This window comes from Mustela erminea, chromosome 9 (genome assembly GCF_009829155.1).
Source record: "Mustela erminea isolate mMusErm1 chromosome 9, mMusErm1.Pri, whole genome shotgun sequence".
NCBI lineage: Eukaryota > Metazoa > Chordata > Mammalia > Carnivora > Mustelidae > Mustela > Mustela erminea.
Genome location: NC_045622.1, coordinates 55,078,647 through 55,104,329, shown reverse-complemented (window position 1 = coordinate 55,104,329; position 25,683 = coordinate 55,078,647). Strand labels below are relative to the sequence as shown.

Sequence of the window (25,683 nt, the reverse complement as noted above, 5' to 3'; positions counted from 1 at the left end):
GAAGTCAAGAGGTCTGGACTGCAGATATCAATTTGGGGGTTTCAGCTGGAAGAAAGTGTGAGGTGAGGGTGAGGTGGCATCCAAAGAGAGAAGAGGAACTGAGGCCTGAGCCTAGAGGAATACCCACACTTAAGGTGGAGGGCTCAAAAGAGTAAGAAAGAGCTGAGGCGTTGAGAAAAAACCAGGAAAGTATGGTTTTGCCAGACAAGGGAAGGGAGTTCCGGGAAGGATGTGGAGAGGGAGGATATGGAGATGAGGACTGACAAGAAGCTGTTATTTTTGGTAGTTGCTGGTCACAGTAGGCCTGGTCACAACATCTACCTTCACATCAAATGAAGCACTGAGGGAAGGTTCTGGATACGTCACATATTCCCCACTCACTTTAACTTTAGTTATCAGGGTATTGCAGGATAAATACGTGTAATTACTTCATAAAGTTTAATATCGCTCAGAATTTCCAAATCCCCTCAGTCCTCAACTTCATCTGGTTCAATAAGAGGAAATTGCAGACTGGAGGGCGAGGCTGAAGACTGCATATAGGGTAACTCATAAATATCAATGAGCCTCCGCTTTTCGCCAATCAGACCCGGAGAAAATCAGCCCCGGGTGTCCCTGGAGCCCCGCCCCCTCATAAATATGTAGCCAGCACCGCCCGCCGCGCTGCCCCGCCCTCTACTCTTCTCCCTCGCAACGGACTCTCCCTTCAAACGGGAAACAAGATGGCGGCGGCAGGTCCGAGTACGCGGGCCTCTTCCGCGGCGGCAGCGGCGGCTCTCAGTCGGCGGGGCCGACGGGGCCGCTGTGACGAGATGGCGGCAGTCAAGACTGGGGCCCCGGGCGCAGCCTCTGGCCCCGCGCTGCTGGTGTTGCCATCACCGCTGCTGCAGCCGCCGCCACCGCCGCGGCCGGAGGAGTCGGGCTGCGCCGGGTGCTTGGAGACCCCGGGGGAAGCGGCGGCCCTGCCGTGCGGCCACTCGCTGTGCCGAGGCTGCGCCCAGCGCGCCGCCGACGCGGCGGGCCCGGGTTGCCCCCGCTGCAGAGCCCGCGGCCCTACTTGGGCCCGCCGTCGGGCCCGCGACGACGGCCAGGCCGACGCGGAGGTGCAGGGCGAGCGCGCCCGCCGCGGCCAGCCGGAGCGCTGCCGCCCGCGCCGGGACGGGGGCGCGGCCGCCGCGGGGCCCAGGCCGGAGCAGGAGCCGCGCGCCGGGGCCGCAGAGCCAGGTGGAGCTTCCCCTCCTCCCCTTGGGGTCCGGAGCGAGGCCGAGCGCGCCCGGCCTGGCCTGGTTAGGGGGTGGGGGAGTCCCAGGCCGTACTCGAGCGGCCGTATAGAGTTCTCGTGGGGTTGGAACTGGGCTCTGTCCAGGTGCATCTGTTTGTGAATTTTGAACTTCAGAATGAAGTACGGGTGGAATGGATTTGGAACGGCGGTGAGGGGATCCCGCGCCTTACGGAAGTCAGAAGTTTGGAGGGAAACAGCATTCTTGGAACAAGTTAGGGCCAGGTTGGAATGGTGTGTGGGAGAAGGGTTCCGAACTTTGCAGGGGCCCTTGAGGATCGGAGAAGTGCTTGGTTTAGTGTTGGGTGAGGAGTTGGGGCGCGAACTGCGTGTAAAGAAGTGGCTCCTGGGCCTGAATGGATCAGTGAGAGGTATGGAGTATCTGGAATTAAGGGGACGGGTTGCACTTGAGGATGTGAAGGGAGCTTTTCAGACTTGAGTGTAAAGTAGGTTGAGAGAATGAACTCACATGTGCAGTTTTCACAAAGTCTTGAAAAATGCATGCGTAGAACAGAGTGAGGAAGCAGTAAATCAGGGTTAATTATATTTATAATAATTCCAGAAGTTAATAAGCTCCAGTAGTGCTGGAGACAAAACAAAACAAAACTGGATGGGGTATAAAAGTTTCGTAAATGGAGATTGGTTGGCAGGGGCTGCTTCTACCTCTATGGAAGTGTAGGTTTCCTGCTATCATCCTGGGAGTTAAAAGTCTGTTGCAGGACTGTTGCTTTAAACTTCTTGCCTTCTTTACATTGCATACCTTGCCACTCTTTGGTGCTGAACTTGACATGGGAAGTGTCCTGTAAAAACCACAAAACAAAACTCTTGTAACTTCAGACTCTCTCTCACACATCCAATTGATACAACATCTACAGCTATTTGATAAGAAATGTTTGCCTAGGAGGAGATTTTCAAGAAGCATAATTAGGAAAGGCCAGATATTTGCACTTTCTGTGTTGGGAATTCTGTGTGGGGAATTCAGTAGGGAAAAGAAGGCGTTGCTTGTGTATGAAAGTGCAGTCCCCAGAAACTACAGGTTCCAGAATGCAGTCTGTTGTGATTTGAGCGGACACCTGCCACTGTCCAGGATACTTTACTTTTTATTTCTAAGTCTTCTTTTCTGTGTTCCTTGTTACTCCTTTTAAGCTCCACAACATCCTTATGAGATAGGTACTTTTATTTCCATTTTACAGATGAAACTGAGACCCAGAGAGGTTAAATAATTTGCCTTAAGGATGAAAACCCAGTTCCATCTGATTGCTGCTCAAATCAGGCAAGAAGGTCTCCTCAGATGTCATCTAATTTATGGGTGCTGTATGATGTTCTCATATGCTCTTTAATTTGCTTCACATTCTGAGATTATGGGAAAGAAAAGCATTTCTCATGTTTCCCTACTAGTACTATTGATTTTATGGTCAAATAGGATAGAAATTTGTATTCTTATTTCTAAAGTCTGGACTTCTCAGTGAAATAGTCTGAAATTTGATCCATGAGAGGGAATATGTGCAAACTTTTTCCCTTGAAGAAATTTGTCATAAAGTGTATCATAATTAAGGAAAATTATATAAAATGAGATTCCAAATTAGGATCTATTGAATCACTGAGTATTCACCAATTACTTTATATGTTTATGAGGACTGTGATGAAAAATGTTTTTCCTTAAATGTTCTTGTGTGAGTGTATATAATTACAGGCTTATTAAGTCAAGTCATTATAGAAGAATATTGCTGAGCAGGGTTTGGGATTTATCTTCTAGCTTCAGTGGGTCGCCTGGACTTCTTGAAGTTATATACAATTTTTTTACTTTAAAATTTTAGTATGCAGTGTATTGACATAATGCAAACAAAAATATAACAAAGTATGCAATGGAAAGTTTCCTCCTATCCCTTTACTCATTTTCCACGAACATCAAAATTCTCGTTTTTTCCAGTTTATGTTTATATATAAAAATTCAGGTATAGTTTTTGATCTTTTTACACAAAAGTTTGCATATTGTATACACTGTAACTTGCTTTTCTTCATGTAACAATACATGATGGAAATCTTTTCATATCAGTATATGAAAGATTTCTTTATCCTACTTACAGCTGCAAGGAGTTTGTTGAATGGCTGTAACGATTTACTTAACCATCAGTTGGTAGACATTTAGGTTGTTTCCAATCTTTTACTATTGTAAATAGCTGTTCATAAAATTGTTATATACACATGTATGTGCACTGTTAAGGAGAGGTCACCTATAGCTTTCACCAGATTCTCAAAGGGTTGAAAAAGAAAGCGAGGAACCATTGTTTTAACACAGGTCCCTCATTCTACAGAAGGGAGAACTGAGGCCCACAACAGAGTAGAAAGTGACCACAGGCACCTGGGTGGCTCAGTTGGGTAGGCTCCGGTTATGATCCCAGGGTCCTCGGATCATGCCTGTCTCTCCCTTCCCTCTACTGCTCCCCCACTTGTGCTCTCTCGCTCAAAAAAAAAAAAAAAAAAAAAAATGTAACCAGCTAGTCGTCATTATGAGTGAATAGCAGATAATCAACTACCAAAAGGGTACCCCCTAAATAACCCAATAAACATAGTCTGATTCCCAGTTAAATGCTCATGATGGCTTTTAATAGGGAAAACTAAAGACCAGTTTTATAAGTATTTACATTGTGTTTTTGAGTGGGAAACAGCAATAGAATTAGCAATTTTAGGTATATTCAGAGGTATATTGCTTAGCAATATTCTTTTGGCCTAGTTAGGCCAATTGATAAAAGAAAGGTCAAGCCTGCTTTATAATACTGGAAATTAAATTTTGTAGTAAATGCACTGGTTTTTAAGTGAAATTCTTAAAATTTAGTTGTTGAAGCCTCATGGCTCTTTTAGAATTGAATTGTCTATGAAATAAGTGTAAGAGTTTGTGCTTGTTGAAAATTTTGGTTGTGTTGGTGACATTTTTGTTTTTTGCCAGCTTCTTGGCAAGCTTTAAATTTCAGGACCTTAAGGACTCTTGTGTAAAATGTTTTGTTTTATTATATGCATTGTCAGTTTGCTTTTGGATACAGTATCAGTTGATTTGTGCAACATTGTGTGAAGGCTACTTCATGTTTCTCAAGGAGCTGTAGCTCGTTGTATATACTGTTATAGTATTTGGACCATTTTGAGCAATATTCACAAGTATGTAATGAATGCCTTTGCTCTGCCAGCCAGGCACTGTTCTAGGACCTTGGGAGACATTAGTGAATGAAATATTCAAAGATTTCTTTCTTGTGGAGCTTTTATTCTAAATGTAGAGACAGTCTTGGTCCATTGATTAAAAAAAAAAAATAAAGGAACACACACAGACATAGATAGCCTTTGCAGCTGCCGTAGATCCTTGAATAACAGGAGTTTGAATTCTGTGTGTCCACCTATAAGTGGATTTTTTTTCAAAGACATTACAGTGCCATAAATGTATTTTCTCTTTCTTAGGATTTTCCTAACATTTTCTTTTCTTTAGCTTTATTGTAAGAATATAGTATATAATTCACATAACGTACAAAATATATGCTAATCAGCAGTTTATGTTATTAGTAAGGCATCCGGTCAGCGGTGGGCTATGAGTAATGTTTTGGGGAATCAGAAGTTACTGTGGATTTTTGACTGTACCAGGGGTCAGTGCCCCTCACACCTGTATTGTTCAATGGTCAGTTGTATATACAACAGCAATACTTAAGTCTCATTGGTAATAATTATATTTTTATAATATATATATAATATGTAATATATATATAATATGTAAAATAGTATACATAATATTTTATATAATGTGTAATATATCATATTAAATATTATAAAATATGATTATTACCAATGAGACTTAAGTATATATATTACATAATAATGAATTTTAAGAATTCATTTAAATTTAAAAAAAAATTTTTTTTTTTTTAAGATTTTATTTATTTATTTGACAGAGAGAAACCACAAGTAGACGGAGAGGCAGGCAGAGAGAGAGGAAGGGAAGCAGGCTCCCCGCTGAGCAGAGAGCCCGATGCGGGACTCGATCCCAGGACCCTGAGATCATGACCTGAGCCGAAGGCAGCGGCTTAACCCACTGAGCCACCCAGGCGCCCTTTAAGAATTCATTTAGTTTTGATTTGAAATCAAGAGTGATCATTCTAAATTACACTGCCTTTGAACTTGAAACCAAGACCTTGGGGTGCCAGTGGATTAAGTGTCTGCCTTCCGCTTGGGTCATGATCCCAGAGTTCTGGGATCAAGCCCCATGGTGGGCTCCCTGCTCAGCAGGGAGTCTGCTTCTCCCTTTCCCACTGCCCCTCCCCACTGCTTGTGTTCTCAATCTCTCAAATAAATAAATAAAATATTAGTAAGAAAGAAAGAAAGAGGAGCCAAGACCTTTTAGGACAGTTCTTTTTCTTCTACCATGGGTAACAATTGAAAAGTTAGACAAAGGCCAATGAATGTTTTAAACTGGCAGTAGAACTTTCAAAAAATTTTTAGTGTTAAAAGTGCATTGCAGAGGGGCGTCTGGGTGGCTCAGTGGATTAAGCCTCTGCTTTCAGCTCAGGTCATGATCTCAGGATCCTGGGATTGAGCCCCGGGTCACAGGGAGCCTGCTTCCCCCCCCTTTCTCTGCCTGCTTCTCTGCCTACTTGTGATCTCTCCCTCTGTCAAATAAAATCTTTAAAAAAAAAAAAGTGCATTGCAGAAATTGAATAGTACCTCATTTATCCCTTCATTGTAATCCTACCCAACCTTCCTGTTCACTTAGGGTTAACATTATACATTTTTAAAATTTCCTCTTTTTGTGACAGACAAGTAGTTCTGGTTTATTACTCAGTTGGCAGACAATGTTTGCTATGTGTGCAGCCTAAATTGCATTTAGGACTAATGAATAATGAAATCATGTGATTATAGTGTAAAAGGACAAGAATTCCCCTCATCTTTAAGGATTTGTTTTAAAATGTGTAAAATGAGTCAACTTTTTATCCTTAATGAGATATAGTCCAGAGTTTGAGAGTGTCTTTATGTGTTATACTAATGCAGGAAACAACTCAGAATGAGATAACCTCACCAACTAAACATTAATTGCCATTGGAGGACCATCTCTATTCTATAGAATTCAGGATTGAGCAGCAGGAATTTAGGAGGTATTTGTTTTTGTCCATTCATATTTCCACTCCTGCCTAACTTCCAGTTAATCTGGATGAGTTGCTTATTACCCTTGAATTCATTTATAGCTGAGTTTTTTTGAGTGTAGGATATAAGATATGTTTGTCAAATAGCATTCCACTAATTCAATGAGCATTTTTGGAGCATGTGCTCTGTAAGATAATACAATAAAAAAGATGGATAAGACATGGTCCCTATCTTATGTCTCTGAGATTCCGTAACCTGGTTGGACAAACACCTCACCAAATAACATTACAAAGTGGTAAGTGAGGTGAAAGTGAGGAGAGCTGAGGCATTTGAACTATATGTTGAAAAGAATAGGAATTCATCAGATGAGGGAGGAGGGAATGGCCATTCAGGAAGAAGAACCTGTATGTACAAAAGCATGAAGACTCTTGGCATATTCAGGGACTGACAGGGGTTAAATATTGATGGAAATTTGGACTGGAGTGGGAGGGAGAAGAGAAGGGACTTGGAAGTTAGATCACAAAGTCGTGATTAAAGAATTTGGAACTTGGGATGCCTGGGTGGCTCAGTCGGTTAAGCCACTGCCTTCAGCTCAGGTCATGATCCCAGGGTCCTGGGATCGAATCCCACATCGGGCTCCCTCCTCGGTGGGGAGCCTGCTTCTCTCTCTGCCTCTGCCTGCCACTCTGCCTACTTGTGTTCTTTCTCTCTTTCTCTCTCTCTGACAAATAAATAAATAAAATCTTTAAAGAATTTGGAACTTTATCCCGTAGATAATGCAGAGCCCTTAAAGATTTTTTTGAGGGAGAGAGGGAGAGAATCTTAAGCAGGCTCCATGCCCAGTATGGAGCCCAACAGAGGGCTCAGTCTCACCACCCTGAGACCATGACCTGAGCTGAAATCGAGGCAGATGCTTTTTTTTTTTTTTTTTAATTTTAAAGATTTTATTCACTTATTTGACAGAGAGACACACTGAGAGAGGGAACACAGCAGAGGGAGTGGGAGAGGGAGAAGCAGGGTCCCCACTAAGCAGGGAGCCTGATGCGGGGCTCTATCCCAGGACCTTGGGATCATGACCTGAGCTGAAGGCAGACACTTAACAACTGAGCTACCCAGGCGCCCCAAGAGACAGATGCTTAACTGACTGAGACACTCAGGCATTCCTGCCCTTAAAGATTTTTAAGTAAGTGGAATGACATCATCATAATGTGCTTGGTTGGAGTATGGAGGGAAGAGGTGAATAAAAACAAGGAAGGGAGTCCAGCCAGAGGGCTATTTTAGTAGTTCAGGCAAGAGATGAAGAGAGGCTGGACTAAAGCAGTGACTATGAGGGTGTTTCCCTCAGTCATGCATTAATTTAGTAACCATTTGAGGGTCTTCTATATGCTGGGCACTGGAACTACAAAAAGAATAAAAACATGGTTCTTTCTCTTCAAGGTGGTATAGTTGGGAATATTAGTCTATAAACATGCCACTGAAATGTGTAATAAATGCACTTATAACCATAATCCAAGATATAATTGTAGAAGGCAATAAGGTATATATTATGAGAGCCAGTTAACAGAGCAGGATCTGGAGACAGATTGCCTGTATTTGAATTCCAGCTCTGCCATTTATAGCTGTGTGTCCTTGGGTACATTGCTTGACCTTGCCTTGGTTTCCTCATTTAGAAAATGGGGATAGTAATAGCAAAATCAGAAGGTTGTTGTTAAGACTAAGTGAATTATTAGAATGCATGGCATATAAAGAGCTCAAGGAATGTTAGCCATTTCACAATGAAGAGGATCAAACTTGGATGGGTCAGGAATGGCTGCAGTAAAAGTTAGACACTTGACCCTGAGTATTCAGTAGGTGGATGAGGGCAGGATAAAGATGAGGGAAATCAGTATATTTAGAAGCACAGGAGTATGAAGTAACAAGGAGACCTCTAGGGATTGTAAGTAGGAGTTGTTGGAGCAAAAAGTGTGTGTGGGAGAGTGGAAGGAGATGGAATTCCAGAAATAAGCAGTTACTGGATAATAGTGGACTTTGAATGCTGTGCTCAGGAGTAAGGATCCACTGAAGAGTTTTAAAGAGGAGTTCCATCTTTGCATTTTAGAGTGATTACTCCTACGGGGTTAATGTAGGAAATAGATTGGAGAACCCAGATGCTCTTTTAGCAAGATGGATAACTGAGTTAAGAAGACTCCTCTGCTACAAATATCCAGAAAAGCTGGATGATATAGAACTAACAGTTTTTGTTTTTTTTTAAAGATTTTATTTATTTATTTGACAGCAAGAGCAGGAACACAAGCAGGGGGAGCAGGAGAAGGAGAAGCAGGCTTCCCCCCAAGCAGGGAGCTTGATGTGGGGCTTGATCCCAGGACCCTGGGATCATGACCTGAGCTGAAGGCAGACACCTAACCGCTGAGCCACCCAGGAGCCCCTGAACTAACATTTTTTTAAAGTGCATTCCTGAGCTTGCAGGAAATAGAGGAAAATCTCCAGGTTCTAGAAATACAAATGAAACTAAAAACCAGAACTTCAGTAAGCCTTGAGCTCATGCTGTGCTGTCCTGGAGTAGGGTGATGGGGCGGGGTGAGGGGTTATTTCTGGTTTCTATTCCTAATGGACTAAGTTTTAACCATGTAGAAAAAGGAACCAAAACTAAAACTTCTGCACAAAACTGAGATTCTTTTTTTTTTTAAGATTTTATTTATTTATTTGTCAGAAGGAGAGAGGGAGAAAGCACACAAGCAGGCAGAGAGGCAGGCTCCCCGCTGAGCAAGGAGCCCGATGCGGGGCTCGATCCAGGATCCTGGGATCATGACCTGAGCTGAAGGCAGCGGTTTAACCCACTGAGCCACCCAGGCGTCCCCAAAACTGGGATTCTTGATGTGCATTCAAAGTGCAAGGGTGGGTAGAGAAAAATCTTCCCACTGACAAAAGCCAGTAATAAGAAATCTTGTCTTGATTTGCCTGGGTTCGATGCAGAGAGGAAATGGGCAAAAAGGCTTCTCCGAGGAATTGAGGCGCAAGATACATGCCTTGCTTATATTTGAGATCTGAGTTTATATTATATGGTTTAAGTATCACCAGGCTGAGAAGTTAATATAAAAGCTGGCTCCAAACTAGTAATACCCCTGGGTCACCTGGAGAAAGGAAAAACAAGACTCCAAGGGGTACTCCCAGCTTGGGCCAGAAGAGATTCGCTAAGAAAGAATCCCAGCTGAAGATGAACTTATAATTAAATGTGACACATGTGGAAACCATTTTCTAACATAAATGAGAGTTAGTAGATACAACAAGCAAGAGGATTATATCTCTGGGAACCAGCATAGTAGAATAGCAGCTTGAATGATAATTTAAATTAACATATTTTAAGTGACTAAAGACATTAAAGAATTAATTGACATCCCAGAAAATGAGTAAGATGTTATGAAACAGGTACATTTGAAAAAGAGCTAAACATAATGAAAAATATAGTCCGTTAGGTTAAAAAAAAAGCTCAGTAAATAAGCAATAGCTTACACAGATGAAGAGAAAATCAGTAAACTGGGAATTACATATATGGAAATCCTAAGAACAAAACAGTAAACAATGAAGGAAAATCTGAAAGTGGGGAAGAAAAATGAAAGATCAAGAAGACCCAACATGTAATAATAATTACAGAAGGAGAAGAGTAGAATGAGGAGACATGGAATTGAAAGAGATGATGACTTGAGAATATTTCAGAATTAATAGAAAGATGTGAATCCTTAGGTTTTAGACTTAAGAGGCTCTAGAAATAATTAAATGAACAACCACAACAAAAAACCCCCACAACCACACACATTGCAGTGAAACTGTAGAACGACAAAGGCACTTTAAAAAGCAACCAGAAAGAAAAGAGGGAGCAACAGACCGAGATCAGACATCTTGTAATCAACAAGAGAGGCCAGAAGAAAATAGAATAATGTCTTCTAAGTGTTGACAGAGATCTGAATTTTGTATTCAGCTAGATTATCATTCAAGAGTGAGGGAAAAATAAAAATATTTTCATATAAACAAAAATACGGAGTATTTACCATGCTATTTCTGAAAGAACTCTTATGCTAAAGAATGTATTTCAGGAAGAAAGAAATGTAACGGGAGAAAGTAGGATACAAGAAATCATGGTGAAGAGAGAAATTGGTGTGTAAACTAAGCCAAGATTGACCATATAAAACAAAAATAATGATCATTATTTTGTGGGGGCCAAACCCAAAGCGGAACTAAAATATTGGACAAGGATAAAATGTAAACTGGGAGGGAAAGTGGTCAGTATTAAAAAGTTCTAAGTTTCCATATATAGTTCAGGGAGATAGAGATATTGATTAACTTTAGGCTCTTGGATGCATATATTAAAAATTTAAGGGTAACCGCTAAAAGAAATACTATGAATAACTTGATCTGCTGCATTTATAGAGAAACATACCTTTCCCAAATTAGAGAATATGCATTCCTTTTAAACGAATATAGAATGTGCACATAATTAGGCTCATAAAGTTTCAACAAATACCAAAGATTGCTATATAAACCATGTTATCTGACCCCAATACAGTAAAATTAGAAATTACTGACAAATATAACCAATATCCCTCCTAGTCTGTTTGGAAATTAAAAGTGCAAAAACAGACTTATATATGTATGGTAAAAAACAAAATCATGGAAATTGGAATATAATTGGAATTGAGTAACAGTGGAAACAACTCATTCAGAATCTGTGGAATACAGCTAAAGCAAAACTAAGGAAAATTTAAGTGCCTATATTATATTTCATTGAATCTTAGGTTGCCATCTTTTGTAAGATGCACTATCATTTACCAAACAATGCTTTCCTATCACTTAGACCTTTTAACTTTATGCTTCCTGCAAGAGCTCTTATAATAAATTTATTTATAGATTTAACATATGACTAGAGCATATATTTATAAAAGGAAGTCAAGTAATAGATTAGGATATTCCTGTTCATGATTCTTCTAAATCAGGTTTCAACTGAATCATAGAGGTTTGTGTTTTTCTACCTAGTATTGCTTACTGTGTCAGAGAGATCATTGGTGATACAGCATTTCTTAAAAGAGTGCCCTATAGCTATCCTTATCATTTTCTTTGACACTGCTGGCACCCAGCAAGTTTTGATGCTGATGCTTTCTTGAGCTTGCCAAATGGTTTCAACAAAAGCTTTTCAGATGAGACTCATAGTTCTTTGTCAGATAGTCTAAATAGGTTTGTTGGCTAATATTGAAAGATTACAGTTGTCCAATCATGCCACCAGGCATAGCCACCAAATCACTATATTTTTTTTTTTGCAAGCTTATTCTGTAATTATCTACATTTATGTATAAGCAAGGACAGGGGGATTGTCACTGCTGCCTGAATAATAGGACTTAAGTTGTAAGAAACATCCCAATTTCAGAGATGTTAATGTGAAGAAATATACGTCCTAGAATCTGAAGGTATTTCTTTTTTTTAAAGATTTTATTTATTTATTTGTCAGAGAGAGAGTATAAGCAGACCGAGTAGCAGGTAGAGGCAGAGGGAGAAGCAGGCTTCCTGCTGAGCAAGGAGCCCGATGTGGGGCTCGATCCCAGGACCCTGGGATCATGACTTGAGCCAGAGCCCGAATCTTCAAGGTATTTGAATTGAAAGACTGAAAATTATTATTAATTATTATTTTTTGAAGATTTTATTTATTGATTTGACAGAGACACAGCAAGAGAGGGAACACAAACAGAGGGAGCAGGCTTCCTGCTGATCAGGGAGACCAGTGCAGGCCCAATCCCAGGACTCTGGGATTATGACCTGAGTTGAAGGCAGCCGCTTAGTGACTGAGCCACCCAGGTACCCCTGAAAATTATCTTTTAAAGATTTATGTATTTATTTGAGAGAGAGACTGCAGGGGGTGAGGCAGAGAGAGAGAAAGTCTCAGGCTCTGCACTGCGCACAGAGCCCAATGTGGGCTTGATCTCATGGTTCTGGAGATCACCACTTGAGCCGAAACCAAGACTGTGCCACCCAGGCGCCCCAAGACAGGAAATTATTGAGTTAAGCGGCCAGCTGAAGAAGGTAGGAAAGTAACAGCAGATTAAAACCAAAGGAAGTAGAAGATCAGAATTATAAAGATAACAGGAATTAATGGAATAGAAAACAAACAGTGAAGAGGATTAATAAAGCCAAAATGGGAATTTCACAGAAGGTACTAATATAAGATTTATATTATAGACAGATCTCTGGCAAGATTGGCCAAAGAAAAAAACAAGAAGTCATAAATGTTAGGAATGAAATAGGGAACATAGCTATAGATATGATAAATATATAAAAATGCCATAAATATAGAATATGGAATTTTATGCCATGAGTTTGAAAAGTATAAATAGTCAACTTCCTGGAAAATGCAAACTGTCAGAGCTTACTCAAGAATAAATAGAAAATATGAATAAAAGTATAACTAAAAAAGAACTTAAATAGTAAAATCTATTTGTAATATGGGTAATATAAATATTATATTTATGTTTATAGTATAAATATTATAAGTAATATGGGGATGTAATAAGCAAAACCCAGAATGTTGGGAGCTGCAGGATACACGGCCCACTTTTTTCCCGCAAATAAGGTGAAGAAGAAGAGGAGAGGTGGGAAGGAAGAGGAAGAAGAAGAAGAGCAATAGAAAGGAAACCTGTAGATTAAAAGATACAACAAATTTAAGTGTATGAACTTATTTGGATCCTGGCTTGAAAAACTATAAAAACATTTGACAGGAGATTGAATACTGAGTAGATATTTGTTGGTATTAAAGATTATGAAATTTTTAATGTGACAGTAGTTTTCTAGTTCCATGTTTTGAAAGAGTCCTTTAGGAGAGATACTAGGATGATATGATATGTGGGATTTGTTTCAAAAATCATTCCTTCAAGGGGGGGGGTGGGGGAAGGTAATGATGGGGATTATATGAAATATGATTGGCAATGAATTGTTGAAGCTGGGGGAATGGATAGGTTGGGGTTCATTATATACAAGTCTCTCTAAAAAATATTTGAGACTTTTCCGTAATAAAAAGTGGAAGAAGAATTCTGTCCATTGAAGAAGCACCAGGCACAGAGTTTTACAGGTTATCTAAATATTGCAGGATGGGTGATCCTTATGCAAACTATTCCGGGGAATAAAAGTGTTCCCAGATTCATTTTGGAGGGCTTTTACAACTTGATATCAAAATCATACTAGGACAGGATAAGAAAGGAAAAATACTGGCCAATCTCCTAAATGTATATTTAAAAAATCCCAAGTGAGATACATGCTAAGTTAGTACATTTAAAAAGATCATAAACAAGTAGCATTTATTCTAGGAATGCAAGTTCAATGTAACATTAAGAATCTAATGTGGGGCGCCTGGTGGCTCATTTAAGTTTCTGCCTTCAGGTCATGATCCGTGGATCCTGGGATCAAGCCCCGCATTGGACTCCCTACTCAGTAGGGAGTCTGCTTCTCCCTCTCCCTCTGCCTCCTCCCCCTTGCTCAAGCTCTATCTTTCATATAAATAAAATCTTTAAAAATGTTATTCACTATATTAATGAACTCAAGGAAAATAAAATCCTAGATCATCTCAACAGATTCTTAAAAGAGTATTTGATGGAATTTGCCACTCATTATTTACAAAGCAAGAACACTTGGAACAGAAGAAAACTTTTAAAAATATATTTATTTATTTATTTATTTGACAGAGAGGGAACACAATCGGGGGGTGGGGGGTGGGAGAGGGAGAAGCAGGCTTCCCGCAGAGTAGGGAGCCTGATGTGGGGCTCAATCCCAGGACCCTGGCTCATGACCTGAGTTGAAGGCAGACACCCAATGACTGAGCCACCCAGGTGCCCCAGGAGGAAACTTTTTAAGGTGGAACTTGTCAATAAGGATGTTTAGTGTCCAAGAACAGTCAAGACTGTTTTGGAACACATTACTTTATCAAATTAATTAAGCTATTATTAAAGCTATATTAATTAAAACAGCGAGGTATTGGTGTCAGGATAGTTGGATAACCAATGTTAAATAATCAAAAATTCCAAAAAAAAAAATAAAGAGTCCAGTAACATGCTCTCATATATTTGAATTTGGTAGATGATAGGTGGCATTATAGATCAGTGGGGCAAAGACACCATATTCAGGTGTTGTGGTTAGGTAGCCAACCTTAGAGAAAGCAGGGGAAAAAAATAGATCTTTACCTTATAGCATATACAAAAAATTAATTCCAGATGAATTAAAGGTCAGACTATAAAGCTTAAGAAATACTAGAAGTATTTATATGAAAATGGGGTAGAGAAGTATTCTTCATACAAACAAACAGCATAAAGGAAAGATTGATAATTTGACACATAAAGGTGAAATACTTTTGTATGATAAAAGATATTATAAAGTAAGAAGATACACCATGGGATGGAAGAAAATATTTTCAATGAAATAACTGACAGTATTTTGCCAGTTATTTCATTGATAATTTTGGCAAAATATATGAGGAACCACAAATCGCTATGTCAGACACCTCACTAGAAAAATGGTGAGGGGATATAGACATTTCATAGAGGAGGAAAACTGAAAGGCCACAAACATCTGGAACAATGCTCACTATCATTGGTAATTTGGGAAATACAAATTAAACCAGTGATGAGAGGCCATCAGATTGGCATGATTTATGATCAGTTATTGATAATTAATAATGGAGAACTACATGCTGCTGGAAGAGTATAAGCTGGTACAACCATTTGGAGAGCAGTTTGGCCACACTTAGTAAGGTTGAAGAGCTACATTTCTTACCATGTGGCAATTCCATCAATAGGTGTCTGCCCTATACAGAAATATGTGTATGACATATATATTCATATATATATATACCTATACACATGACAAGATTTTAAAAAATGATACTAACTATAGTACTGGAAAAAATAATAACAGCTGTCCTTGGTGGGAAAAGAGAAGGGGATGAATAACGGTTAAGACAATTATTGTCTGTCTTTCCAGAGAAATCCAATGTTAATAATTATACATTTCCTGCCAGACTTTACTAGCTTGTTTCCAGTGATTGCCAAGTGTATATGGCTTTTTAATGATAAGAATTAGTAAAAGAAATGGTTTAACTTTCTTTTGATATATTGGGTCATGTTGATGATTAACCACTATGGTGATGAGGGAAGATTCTGTTGCCTCAGGATATCACTCATATATCCTGTGGTATCGGAAGTTCTCTTTAGGTCCCTTATTCTTGTGGTTCTTTAACAATGCAGGTACTTCTGAGAGAGAAATAGATCAACTTGTTCATGTATCGTAGGGAGGTTTTTATCAGACTTCTGCATTCTTCAAATTAGGATGGTTTTGGAGAGGGAGTTAGCATTTATGGAATTTACTTTGTACTAGGTCCCATATGTTAGGTTTTACAGTTTATTTACTAGACATTTACAGAGTACCTCATCTGTGTAAGTCATTGAACTAGATACTTAGAAAGGATGGACTTGAAGAGAACAAGAATGTCTAGAGGAGGAACACTGAAGGAAGAAGGATTATCTTTCATACTTAGTAACTGTGCCTCAGTCTAATTTAGAAGATTAGATTAAAATAAGTGTTAGACAATTGTAATGAAGTTATGTAAGGGAAGAAGAGTGTTTGCTGATATTCATACTGATAAAGATGATGCAAGACTGTCTAATTTCAACACCTCATTATCCTTTCTGGTTTCCAAAGGAAATGGATAGTATTACTATGAAGATAGTTGTGTGCAGAAGCTGAGCTGGTTTATCCCAGGTTTATACTTCCCATGAGGCTGGTATTAGCTGTTTTGATTGGAAAGATCCTTAGTTCTTTTTATCAGATTATACCCATTCATTGAACTTTTATAATATGCCTATATTATAAACTGACCCTGGGGAACCTTGGAGGTCCTTCTTGGTGACTTTATTAAAAACAGTTTAGAGAGTGGTGAAACAAACAAACAAAAAGGTCCTATTAGCATGGGTTAAAGTGTGAAAGGAGAAACTGAATATACTCTCTACTCTTTGGAGGGCTCTGGTGTAAAGGTGGGGGCAGGAAAAAGGCCAGTATCTGGGACAAGAGCTCAGGAGTGTTTTTCTTGTTAAGATGATATTAAGTCATGTTTGTGTATTAGATTTGTGTATTTTCATATTAGGGAGAAATTGATGGTGCTGGAGAGAGTTAACTGATGAGCTCAGGTCATGAAGAAGGAAGAGAAGATGTGATTTGGAACACCAGGGGGAGATTGATCTTACACGTGAATAGGGATACTTCTACCATTCTGGTGACTCTACTCATTGCTGTCTGTATATGGAGAGTTTTAATGGTTTGAAAGTTAAGTTTTCTAGTGAATTAAAATCTGCTTGCCTAGTTCTAATATTCAGGTATTTAAAGAACATGATTATTTCTATCTGAATTTTTAGGTTGAACTTCTTAAATTAATCTCTTTGGTTCTCTTCCTCCCTTTCCAAAGGTTCTGGCCATAAGACATTACTTAGTGATCTAGTTAATGGATATGCTTTTTGGATCCTTTTTGACCTTTTGTCACCTATGCTTACTCTGCCTAGAAGACACTGTCTTCCTGCTAAATTATACTCATCTTTTAAGGCCCAGGTGAAGCATAAGTGCTTTGTGAAATTTTTTCTCACCCACATAGGAGTCAGCTACCTTCCTTTGTGCCACCACATAAGCATGCCTGTCACTCATGTCACTGGACTTCAGTTCCTCATTTGTGTATCTGGCACTACAGTGAACTCTCTGAAGTCAGAGAAGATGTTTCTTTGTTTTCAACACTTAGTATAGTACTTGGAATGTATTGGATACATAGACAATGCTTAATGAAGGAAAACGATTCCTTAGAAAAAAAATCCCTAAAAGTTTTTGATTATATGTGATGTTTCCTTTACCCTTTCAGAGGAAAGTATACCCTTATACTTTAAATAATGCCCAACTAGTGCAGAGTGTAATGGGGTGGACTGTCTCTCCATCTGGATGCTAGATTCCTAATACTGCTAAAGGTAGCATTAGCCTTACTCAACTGAATTTATCAGCAACAAAACTGGCTTGTTTGTTATTGGCGTGAGCTGCTATCAGACCGTCTTCCTCGTCACATTTACCACAAGATTTTTAGGCTTGAAGATAACTTATTTCCAGTTTTGGTTTGGTTTTTATTTTCTGAGTAGCAGTGGACCTATTTTCCTTTTACTTCTATTTTGCTATTTCTCTTGTGTTTTGTCCAGTGTTTGGTTCTGTAGAACTATTAAAATAAAAACCTCAAAAGATTGGACTCTATTAAAGTTTACCTTTGCCTTAACTGTAAAGAAAAGCTTTACTACAATTCCCTTCAGACAGTACATTCTTTGAAAGACTTTAGTACGAAATGGTGCTAATAGTATTATTTCTGAAGATTTTATTTATTTATTTGACAGTGAGAGAGGGAGAGAGCGCAAGCAGGGGGGCGGCAGGCAGAAGGAGAGGAAGAAGCAGGCTCCCTGCTTGATCACAGGACCCTGGGATCATGGTCTGAGCCAAAGGCAGACAGTTAACTGACTGAGCCACCCTGGTGCCCCAATAGTGCTAACGGTATTAAAGATTGTTCTCATTGGTTTATTCAACAAAAAATTTTTAAGCCACTATCTTACACTAGGACAGATACCTGTTTTCAAGATCATCCCTGTTTTCAAGGAAATCTTCTAGTTTGGGGAGGCAGAGGCAGAGATAAGTAATTATAACACAGGTAATAAATGCTACTACCATTGAGTTAAGTCCAGAATGTTATGAGAGCCTACAGGAAGCTAATGCCATTCTCTCTGGGTTAGTGAGAAAAGCTTCACAAAGGAGAGGGCAGTAGGCAGGGTTTTGAAGTAATCATCATCCTCTCATAGAGGAGACAGGTATGGCATATCTCGTTATAGTGAGATGTGTTAAGGCTGGAGAGGGGATGAGTATTGCAGGAATGGAAGAATGTGACTGGAATGGTAGATTGGGTCCTGGTTATAAATCTTGGAGGCAGAGAGAAGCCAATAAAAGTAAGCAGGAGAATGATAGGGTCAGGAGTTTGTTTATATTATGAAGAACCAAGAAAGGAGTGTTGATGATAGATGTAAAGACAAAAAGAGTTAACAGGCCAGTTAGGCTGCCATTTAATACACACAGAATTTGTAGAGTAGATATTGGAAGATTAGCTGAGAAGAACAACCCTGTTAAGCTAGATATGACTCCCATTTTACAGATGAAGAACATAGACTTCGTAAAGACAGTATTTATCTGGTGGTGGTAGATTTGAATGTATGTGGTATGGTTCCAAATCCTGTACTCTTTCTAATTTTGGTATCATTTCACCTTATGGAGTAGTGTGAATGATTCTTTGCTTCCAACAGAGCAGAAAGTAAATCCAAAGGATATGGTGGGGGCAATCATATGGCGGTCTTTTCCTGCTTAGATCTACAGGGCCTTCATCTCTGCAGCGTTCCTATACCTGTGTTTGCTTCTGTGACCTCTTTTATTGTGTGTCTCATGTTGCTTTGACTGGGCTGATCCAGTGCAGGCTGCCTAGCTGTCTTTTTTTTTTTTTTAAGATTTTATTTATTTATTTGAGAGAGAGAGAGAGATATCAAGATCACAAGTAGGCAGAGAGGCAGGCCAAGAGACAGGGGGAAGCAGGCTCCCGGGTGAGCAGAGAGCCTGATGCAGGGCTCTATCCCAGGACCCTGGGATCATGACCTGAGCCAATGGCAGAGGCTTAACCCACTGAACAACCCAGGTGCTCCCTGTGTCTTATTATTTGGGCCTTTTCTGGATTCCACAAGGAAACTTACTGCTTTCACTTTGCTCTTATTTCATACCTGCTTTTGCAAATCCTGTGGGTCTCTACTCTTACTCTGTCTTTCTCCCATCCATGTGTCTTAGTCAATTTGGGCTACTATAACAGAATATCATGGACTGAGGGAGTTACAAACAACAGAAATTTGGGTGCCTGGGTGGCTCAGTCGGTTAAGTGTCTGCCTTTGGCTTAGGTTTTGATCTCAGGGTCCTGGGATTGAGCCCCGCATTGGGCTCCCTGCTCAGTGGGGAGCCTGCTTCTCCTCCCTACTTGTGCTATCTCTGTCTCTGTCTCTCTCTCTCAAATAAATAAAATCTTTTTCTTTTAGAGATTTTATTTATTTATTCGATAGAGACACAGCAAGAGAGGAACACAAACAGGAGTGGGAGGGGGAGAAGCAGGCCTCCCACTGAGCAGGGAGCCAGATGTGGAACTGGATCCCAGGATCCTGGGATCATGACCAAGCCTAGGGCAGATGCTTAACTACTGAGCCACCCACTTGCCCCTCAAATAAATAAAATCTTAAAAAAAAAAACAAAAAAACACCAAAACAGCAGAAATTGGTTTTTCATGTTCCCAGAGGCTGGAAAGTGAAAGATAAGGTGCATATAGTTTAGTGTCACACTCGAGTCCACCTCCTAGTTCATCTTGCTGTGTTCTCATTTGATAGAGGGAAGTGGGAGCTCTCTAGGGTCTCTTTCATAAGAACACTAATCCCATTCATGAGGGCTTTGCTCTCATTACCTAATCGCCTTTCCAGGGCCCCACCTTGAAATTCCATCACACTGGGGATTAAGTTTCAGCATATGCATTTTGGGGGGATGCAAACATTTAGTTCCAGCGGTTGGTAACTAGAGTCAACAGGTCAGATCCAGACTGCTGCTCATTTTTGTAATTAAAGTTTTTTTGGAACATAGCCATACTCATTCATATTGTCTATGACTGCTTTCATGCTACAATAGTAGAGTAGACAGTTGTGACAGAGACCTTATGGTCTGCAAAACCAAAAACATTTAATTTCTGGCCGTGAGTCTATAGCCCCAGGCTGCTCATTATTCTTTCCAGATCAAGGTACAAATCAGATTAATTTTTTAAGCAAAGGGAGCAAGATATAACTTGAAATTTGAGTATTATCGTTCATTTTTTTAAGCAATTAATTTAGTAAGTACTTTTGAGTTGCCCCACTAATATATAGAAAAAAAATCTTTTTTTTCCCACTGAATTCCTTATACTTCCCTACAATTCTAAGAAATTTCTGTCCCTGAAAAATGTTAAGTACAATATTTCTTTCTCCTTATGGGGAAGTTTCTGACATTTAATAAGTATTTGTTATATAGCCAACACTGTACCAGACACATTACATTAAATCATGTTTAACCACTCATAATGGTTCTGTTGAGGGAAGCACTATTATCCTTTTGGGAATAGGGAAACTGAGGGCCAGAGAAGTTGTAGTGTGCCCAGTGTCACACTGGTAAGTGATAGTGTCTAAGTGTTCTCCTCAGCCCAGGATGTTTGTACTTGTGGAATCAGGCATACTCATGTGGCTGGTAATATGCTATTTTAAAAAAGCAGACAGACAAACAGATATTTAACTGAGTGACCGACACAGGTAGACACTATGATAGAGTTCCAAAAGTAGACCCTTCATATTCTGTGCAGGGGAGATTCTCCCCAAATTTGGCATTGTTTTCACATAAAAGTAAAGAAAACCCTATTCCCCAGCCTACCTATCTGACCTGTACATCTCTTCCAAACAACCTTTCTGCTCTAGCAAATCATATTCATTCACTGTCCAGCCTTCATACTTTGTGCTTCATTATTCACATGCATTGCTCTTTCTCCATTTCTGGACTTACCTAAGTTTTACCAGTTAGTTTCTGCTTGGTCCCATCTTTAAAAGCCTGCCTCTCTTTCCTGGTTCTCTTCCTCCTGTGCAATGGGGATGTGGGGGCTGTTGATTGCAATGTTTGCTTGTAAACTTCATTTAGCAATTGTTTACTTGTGATATTCTGTCATTGTCTCTGTTATTTAAATATTTTGAAAAACTATAAGCCCATCTTCACTTATAAGCTTGGCGAAAGGGTCTTGTGCCTTATTTTGTGTGTATTTTCTTTTTCCACAGCAACTCCCTTTTTCTTTAATGATCATTCCTGCTTTAATTTCTTAATTTCTGGAAACCTTTTTTCTTATTCTTACATAATTTTGCAGGGTAACTTGATATCTAATTACTATTTTTTTTCTTTTGTGATTTCTACAATTATATTGCTGTTCTTTTTCCCTTTGTTATTGCCATTTCTGTGTTTAATTTTTTTTTTTTTTTAAGCAGGCTCTATGCCCATTGTGGGGCTCTAACTTACCACCCCAAGATTGAGAGTCATATACCCTACTGACTGAGCCAGATAGGCACCCCTGTTTAATAGTTTTTTTGTTTTGTTTTGTTTTTTATGTTTGAAATTATAAGGCATTCAGTCTGGCAACTTGCATCTCTCATACCTAAATGGTTTCCTGTCTTATTAATGCAATAGCTCTCATTATTAAAAAGTCTTTCTATATAATTTTCATGGTAAGATGATCAGACATTATATAGACTACCCATAATTGGCCTAACCATTCCCTCAAAATTGGATTTTTAGGTTATTCTCAGTTTTTGTTTTACAATTATGAGTAGGGTTGCAATGAAGATCTTTTTTTAAAAGATCATTTATTTATTTATTTGAAAACAAGAGAGAGAAAAGGCGCATGCACAAGGGGGGTGGGTGGGCAGAGAGGGGGGAGAAAGAGACTCCCCACTAAATGTGGATGGAGGCCAATGCTGGGCCCAGTTCTAGGACCCTGAGATCATGACCTGAGCCAGAGTCAAACACTTAGCTGACTGAACCACCTAGAAGCCCCACAATGAAAATCTTTTTATATAAAAGTTGTTCTGTATTTTAGGTTATTTTATTTGATAGATTCCTGGAAATTAATTATTAGGTCAAAAATTATAAGCATTGTATATGTTCTTAGTATGTGAGCTATGATATTTTGATTAGATTAGTTCTTTTTTGAAGGATAGTTTTAAAATAAAAGCAGGGTAAGTTCTTGCAGGAATAATATGTGGTGTTTAGTTATGGTACTTAAGTAAGTAGCCTTAAGTTTTGGTATTTGGACTATAAACTAGGCTAGGCTTCACTAGTGTTAACAAAGATCACTGCCAGCCTTGAATCAGCTCATGTCCTGATTGGATTGTGAGGTGATCTGCCCGCATTCTCTCTACTTGTGAAGAATGATGAATGCTCGGTGGGAATATAATAGCATCCAGAGCCTCTACAGCTTTTCATACACAATGAATGACATTCTAACAAAAGTTACTGGGTAAACCCAGACACCAGACCAGGAATAAAAACAGACAGTATAGAAAAAGATTCGTGGTATTCCAGTCATCTGAAAATTTATTCAGTCAGTTTCTGACTGAAGGATATTTAGGTTGTTTCCAGTCTTTAGTATTGTGATGATCCATAGTGAACATTTTTATACTATGTCTTTGTACTACGTTTTTGTACTAGGTCTGTGTATGATTTATCTTTAAGATAAAGGATACCCTTACTAACTCTTGTCTTTATCAAATTATTTGGTCTTTACTAATCTGATATAAAGAAGTATTTTGTTTTAAGTTTTTAGTATCTTAAAATATGAGTGACATTGAACACATTTTAATAGATTTGTAAGTCATCTGAGCTTACTTTTTCCCAAAACTGCCTATTCATGGCATTTGCCTATTGTTTTATAGGGTTGTTAGGCTTTTTTTTCCTTTTTAAAAAATTAGGGGCACCTGGGTGGCTCAGTGGGTTAAAGCCTCTGCCTTCAGCTCAGGTCATGATCCCAGGGTCCTGGGATCGAGGCCTGCATCAGGCTCTCTGCTTGGTGGGGAGCCTGCTTCCTTTTCTTTCCCTGCCTGCCCCTCTGCCTGCTTGTGATCTCTGTCTGTCAAATAAATAAATAAAATCTTTAAAAAATTATTAAGTAATCAGGCATAGTAGGTAAGAGCACAGATTCTGGAGTCAGAGTGCTTGGGTTCAAGTCATAGCTCCTTCATTGATAGCAGTATAGCCTTGGGCAAAATAAATGCTCTGTGCTTCAGTTTCCTTACCTAAAATGAGGATGATAGTGCCTTCCCTTTGGGTCATTATGAAAATTAGATAAGTTAATAAATGCAAAGTGCTTAGAAGGTCCTTCCTGAAAAGGATTTTCTCTGTGGCATATAATTTCAGTGCTACATAACTGCCAGCCATCATAGCCATGCTGTGATGCTGATTGAGATGGAAATTACCCAAACAGATTTTTTTTCTTTTTTCTTTCCCTTGCTTTGCTTTTCTCTCTCTCTCTTTTTTTATTTATTTTTTATTTTTTTAAGTAGGCTCCACACCCAATGTGGGGCTTGAACTCAGAACCCTGAGATCAAGAGTTGTGTGCTCTACCAACTGAGCCCACCAGGCACTACATCCAAAGAGATTTTTTTTTTTTTTTTAATTTGCCCAAGGACAAATAGCTAGTAAGTAGGAGTATTCAGATTAGGATCTAGGTCTTCGGATCTGACTCCAAAGTTCTTATTCATCCTGATGTACTGATAAGATACTGAACCTATGGGGGTGAAAACTCAAGCACCGTCAGGTACCAAGACATGATTAACTTTGGCTTTGGAGTTGTTAGGGTTAACATCTTTCCAGTACAGTTGAGTGAGTTTCTCTTTCTAATTTTGTATTGAGTATGGTTTGACAATGATACTTCATTCCTGAGGTTTGGTACAATTAGAAAAATGCCTGTTTTATATTTAGTTTTGTTTGTTTGCCTTTATTAGTAACCAGTCACCCTACCACAGAGAAAATCCTTTTCAGGAAGGACCTTCAAGGAAGTAGAGCTGCTCCTACAGTTCACATTAGACTGAGTGCAGTGCTCAGCTTACGTCACCAGCCATAGGTGGTGTCATTCTTAAGGCATCATATCCTTAGAGAGTTTCTCTTCCTGTTAAACATAGTCATTGTTGGAGGAAAGGCATTAAGAATTCCTACAACCATTGGATTCATTTACAAGTACCAAGATATTCAGCACCTCGGTGACACCTGAAGTAGTTTCTAGCATGTCTTTCTGTGCAGTGAAGGAAGTGTGAGTAGTTGTTTCTGTACTGATAAAATTTGAAAATCCCTATAGAAGGTGGTGGAGGAATTGGGTTTGGGAGGGTGATGGTGTTTTTAGTCTCCGCATTATTGATAACATTCACCAGATAGATTTGTTACTAAGGATGAACTTAAAATGACACATTATAACCACCCAAAGTCTATAGTTTACTTTTAGGTTTCACTCTTGTACATGCTGTGGGTTTGGGAGAAAAAACACATAATGACATATATCCATCTGTAATATCATACAGAGCTTTTTTTTATTGCTCTAAGAATCCTCTGAATTCTGCCACTTCATCCCCACTACCCTCCATTCCTAGCAGCCACTGATCTTTTTATTGTTTCCATAATTTTGTCTTTTCTAGAATGTCCTATGGTTGGAATCATTCAGTATGTAGCTTTTTCAGAAGGGCTTCTTTGACTAAGTAATACGCATTTAAGTTTCCTCCATGTCATGTCATATCTTTAATAGCTTATTTCTTTGTAACACTAAATAATATTCCATTTTCTGTCTGTACCACAATTTATCCATTTACCTACTAAAGGATATTTTAGTTGCGTCCAAGTTTTGGCAATTATGAATAAAGCAGATAAAAATATCTTTGTGCAGGGTTTTGTATGGACACAAGTTTTTATCTCACTTGGGTAAATATTAAGGAGTGCAGTTGCTGGATCATATGTAGGACTATGTTTAGTTTTCTAAGACACTGCCAGATATGTCTTCCAAAGTGGCTGTGCCATTTTGCATTCCCACCAGCAATGAATGAGTTCCTTTTGCTCCACATCCTCCCCAGCATTTGGTGTTGTCAGTGTTTTGGATTTTGACAATTCTAAGAGGTGTGGAGCAGTAGTACCTTGTTTCAATCTGTAATTCTTTAATGACATACAATATGGAGTGTCTTTTTATGTGCTTATTTGCCATGTGAATATTTTTGGTCAGGTGTCTCTTAAGGTCTTTTGCCTTTTTAAAAAAAATCAGGTTATTTTCTTACTTTTGAATTTTAATAGTTATTGGTATATTTTATTTTATTTTTTTTACCTTTTCTTTCTTTCTCTTTCTCGTTCTTTCTTTCTTTCTTTCTTTCTTTTTTCTTTTCTTTTTTTTTTTTTTTTTTGTAATCTCCACACCCAACGAGGGGCTCGAACTCTCCACCCTATTAAGACTTGCATGCTCTACCAATTGAGCCAGCCAGGCACCACTAGTTCTTTATATATTTGAGATAACAATCTTAAATCACCTCTATCTATTGCATGTATTTTCTCCAGTCTGTAGTTTACTTTCTCATTCTCTTGAC

At 39.1% G+C, this 25,683-nt stretch overlaps 1 protein-coding gene across 1 annotated transcript in view; it reads left to right on the top strand.

Annotated features, from left to right (window-relative positions):
* The first annotated feature begins 667 nt into the window (after positions 1 to 667).
* The window catches only part of RNF169 (ring finger protein 169), an 80,722-nt gene continuing 55,706 nt past the window's right edge, over positions 668 to 25,683 (top strand). Inside the window, exon 1 of the mRNA XM_032359585.1 lies at positions 668 to 1,221. Within this exon, the coding sequence (XP_032215476.1) occupies positions 720 to 1,221 (502 nt within the window). The 5' untranslated portion in view covers positions 668 to 719. The remainder of the gene's footprint in view (positions 1,222 to 25,683) is intronic.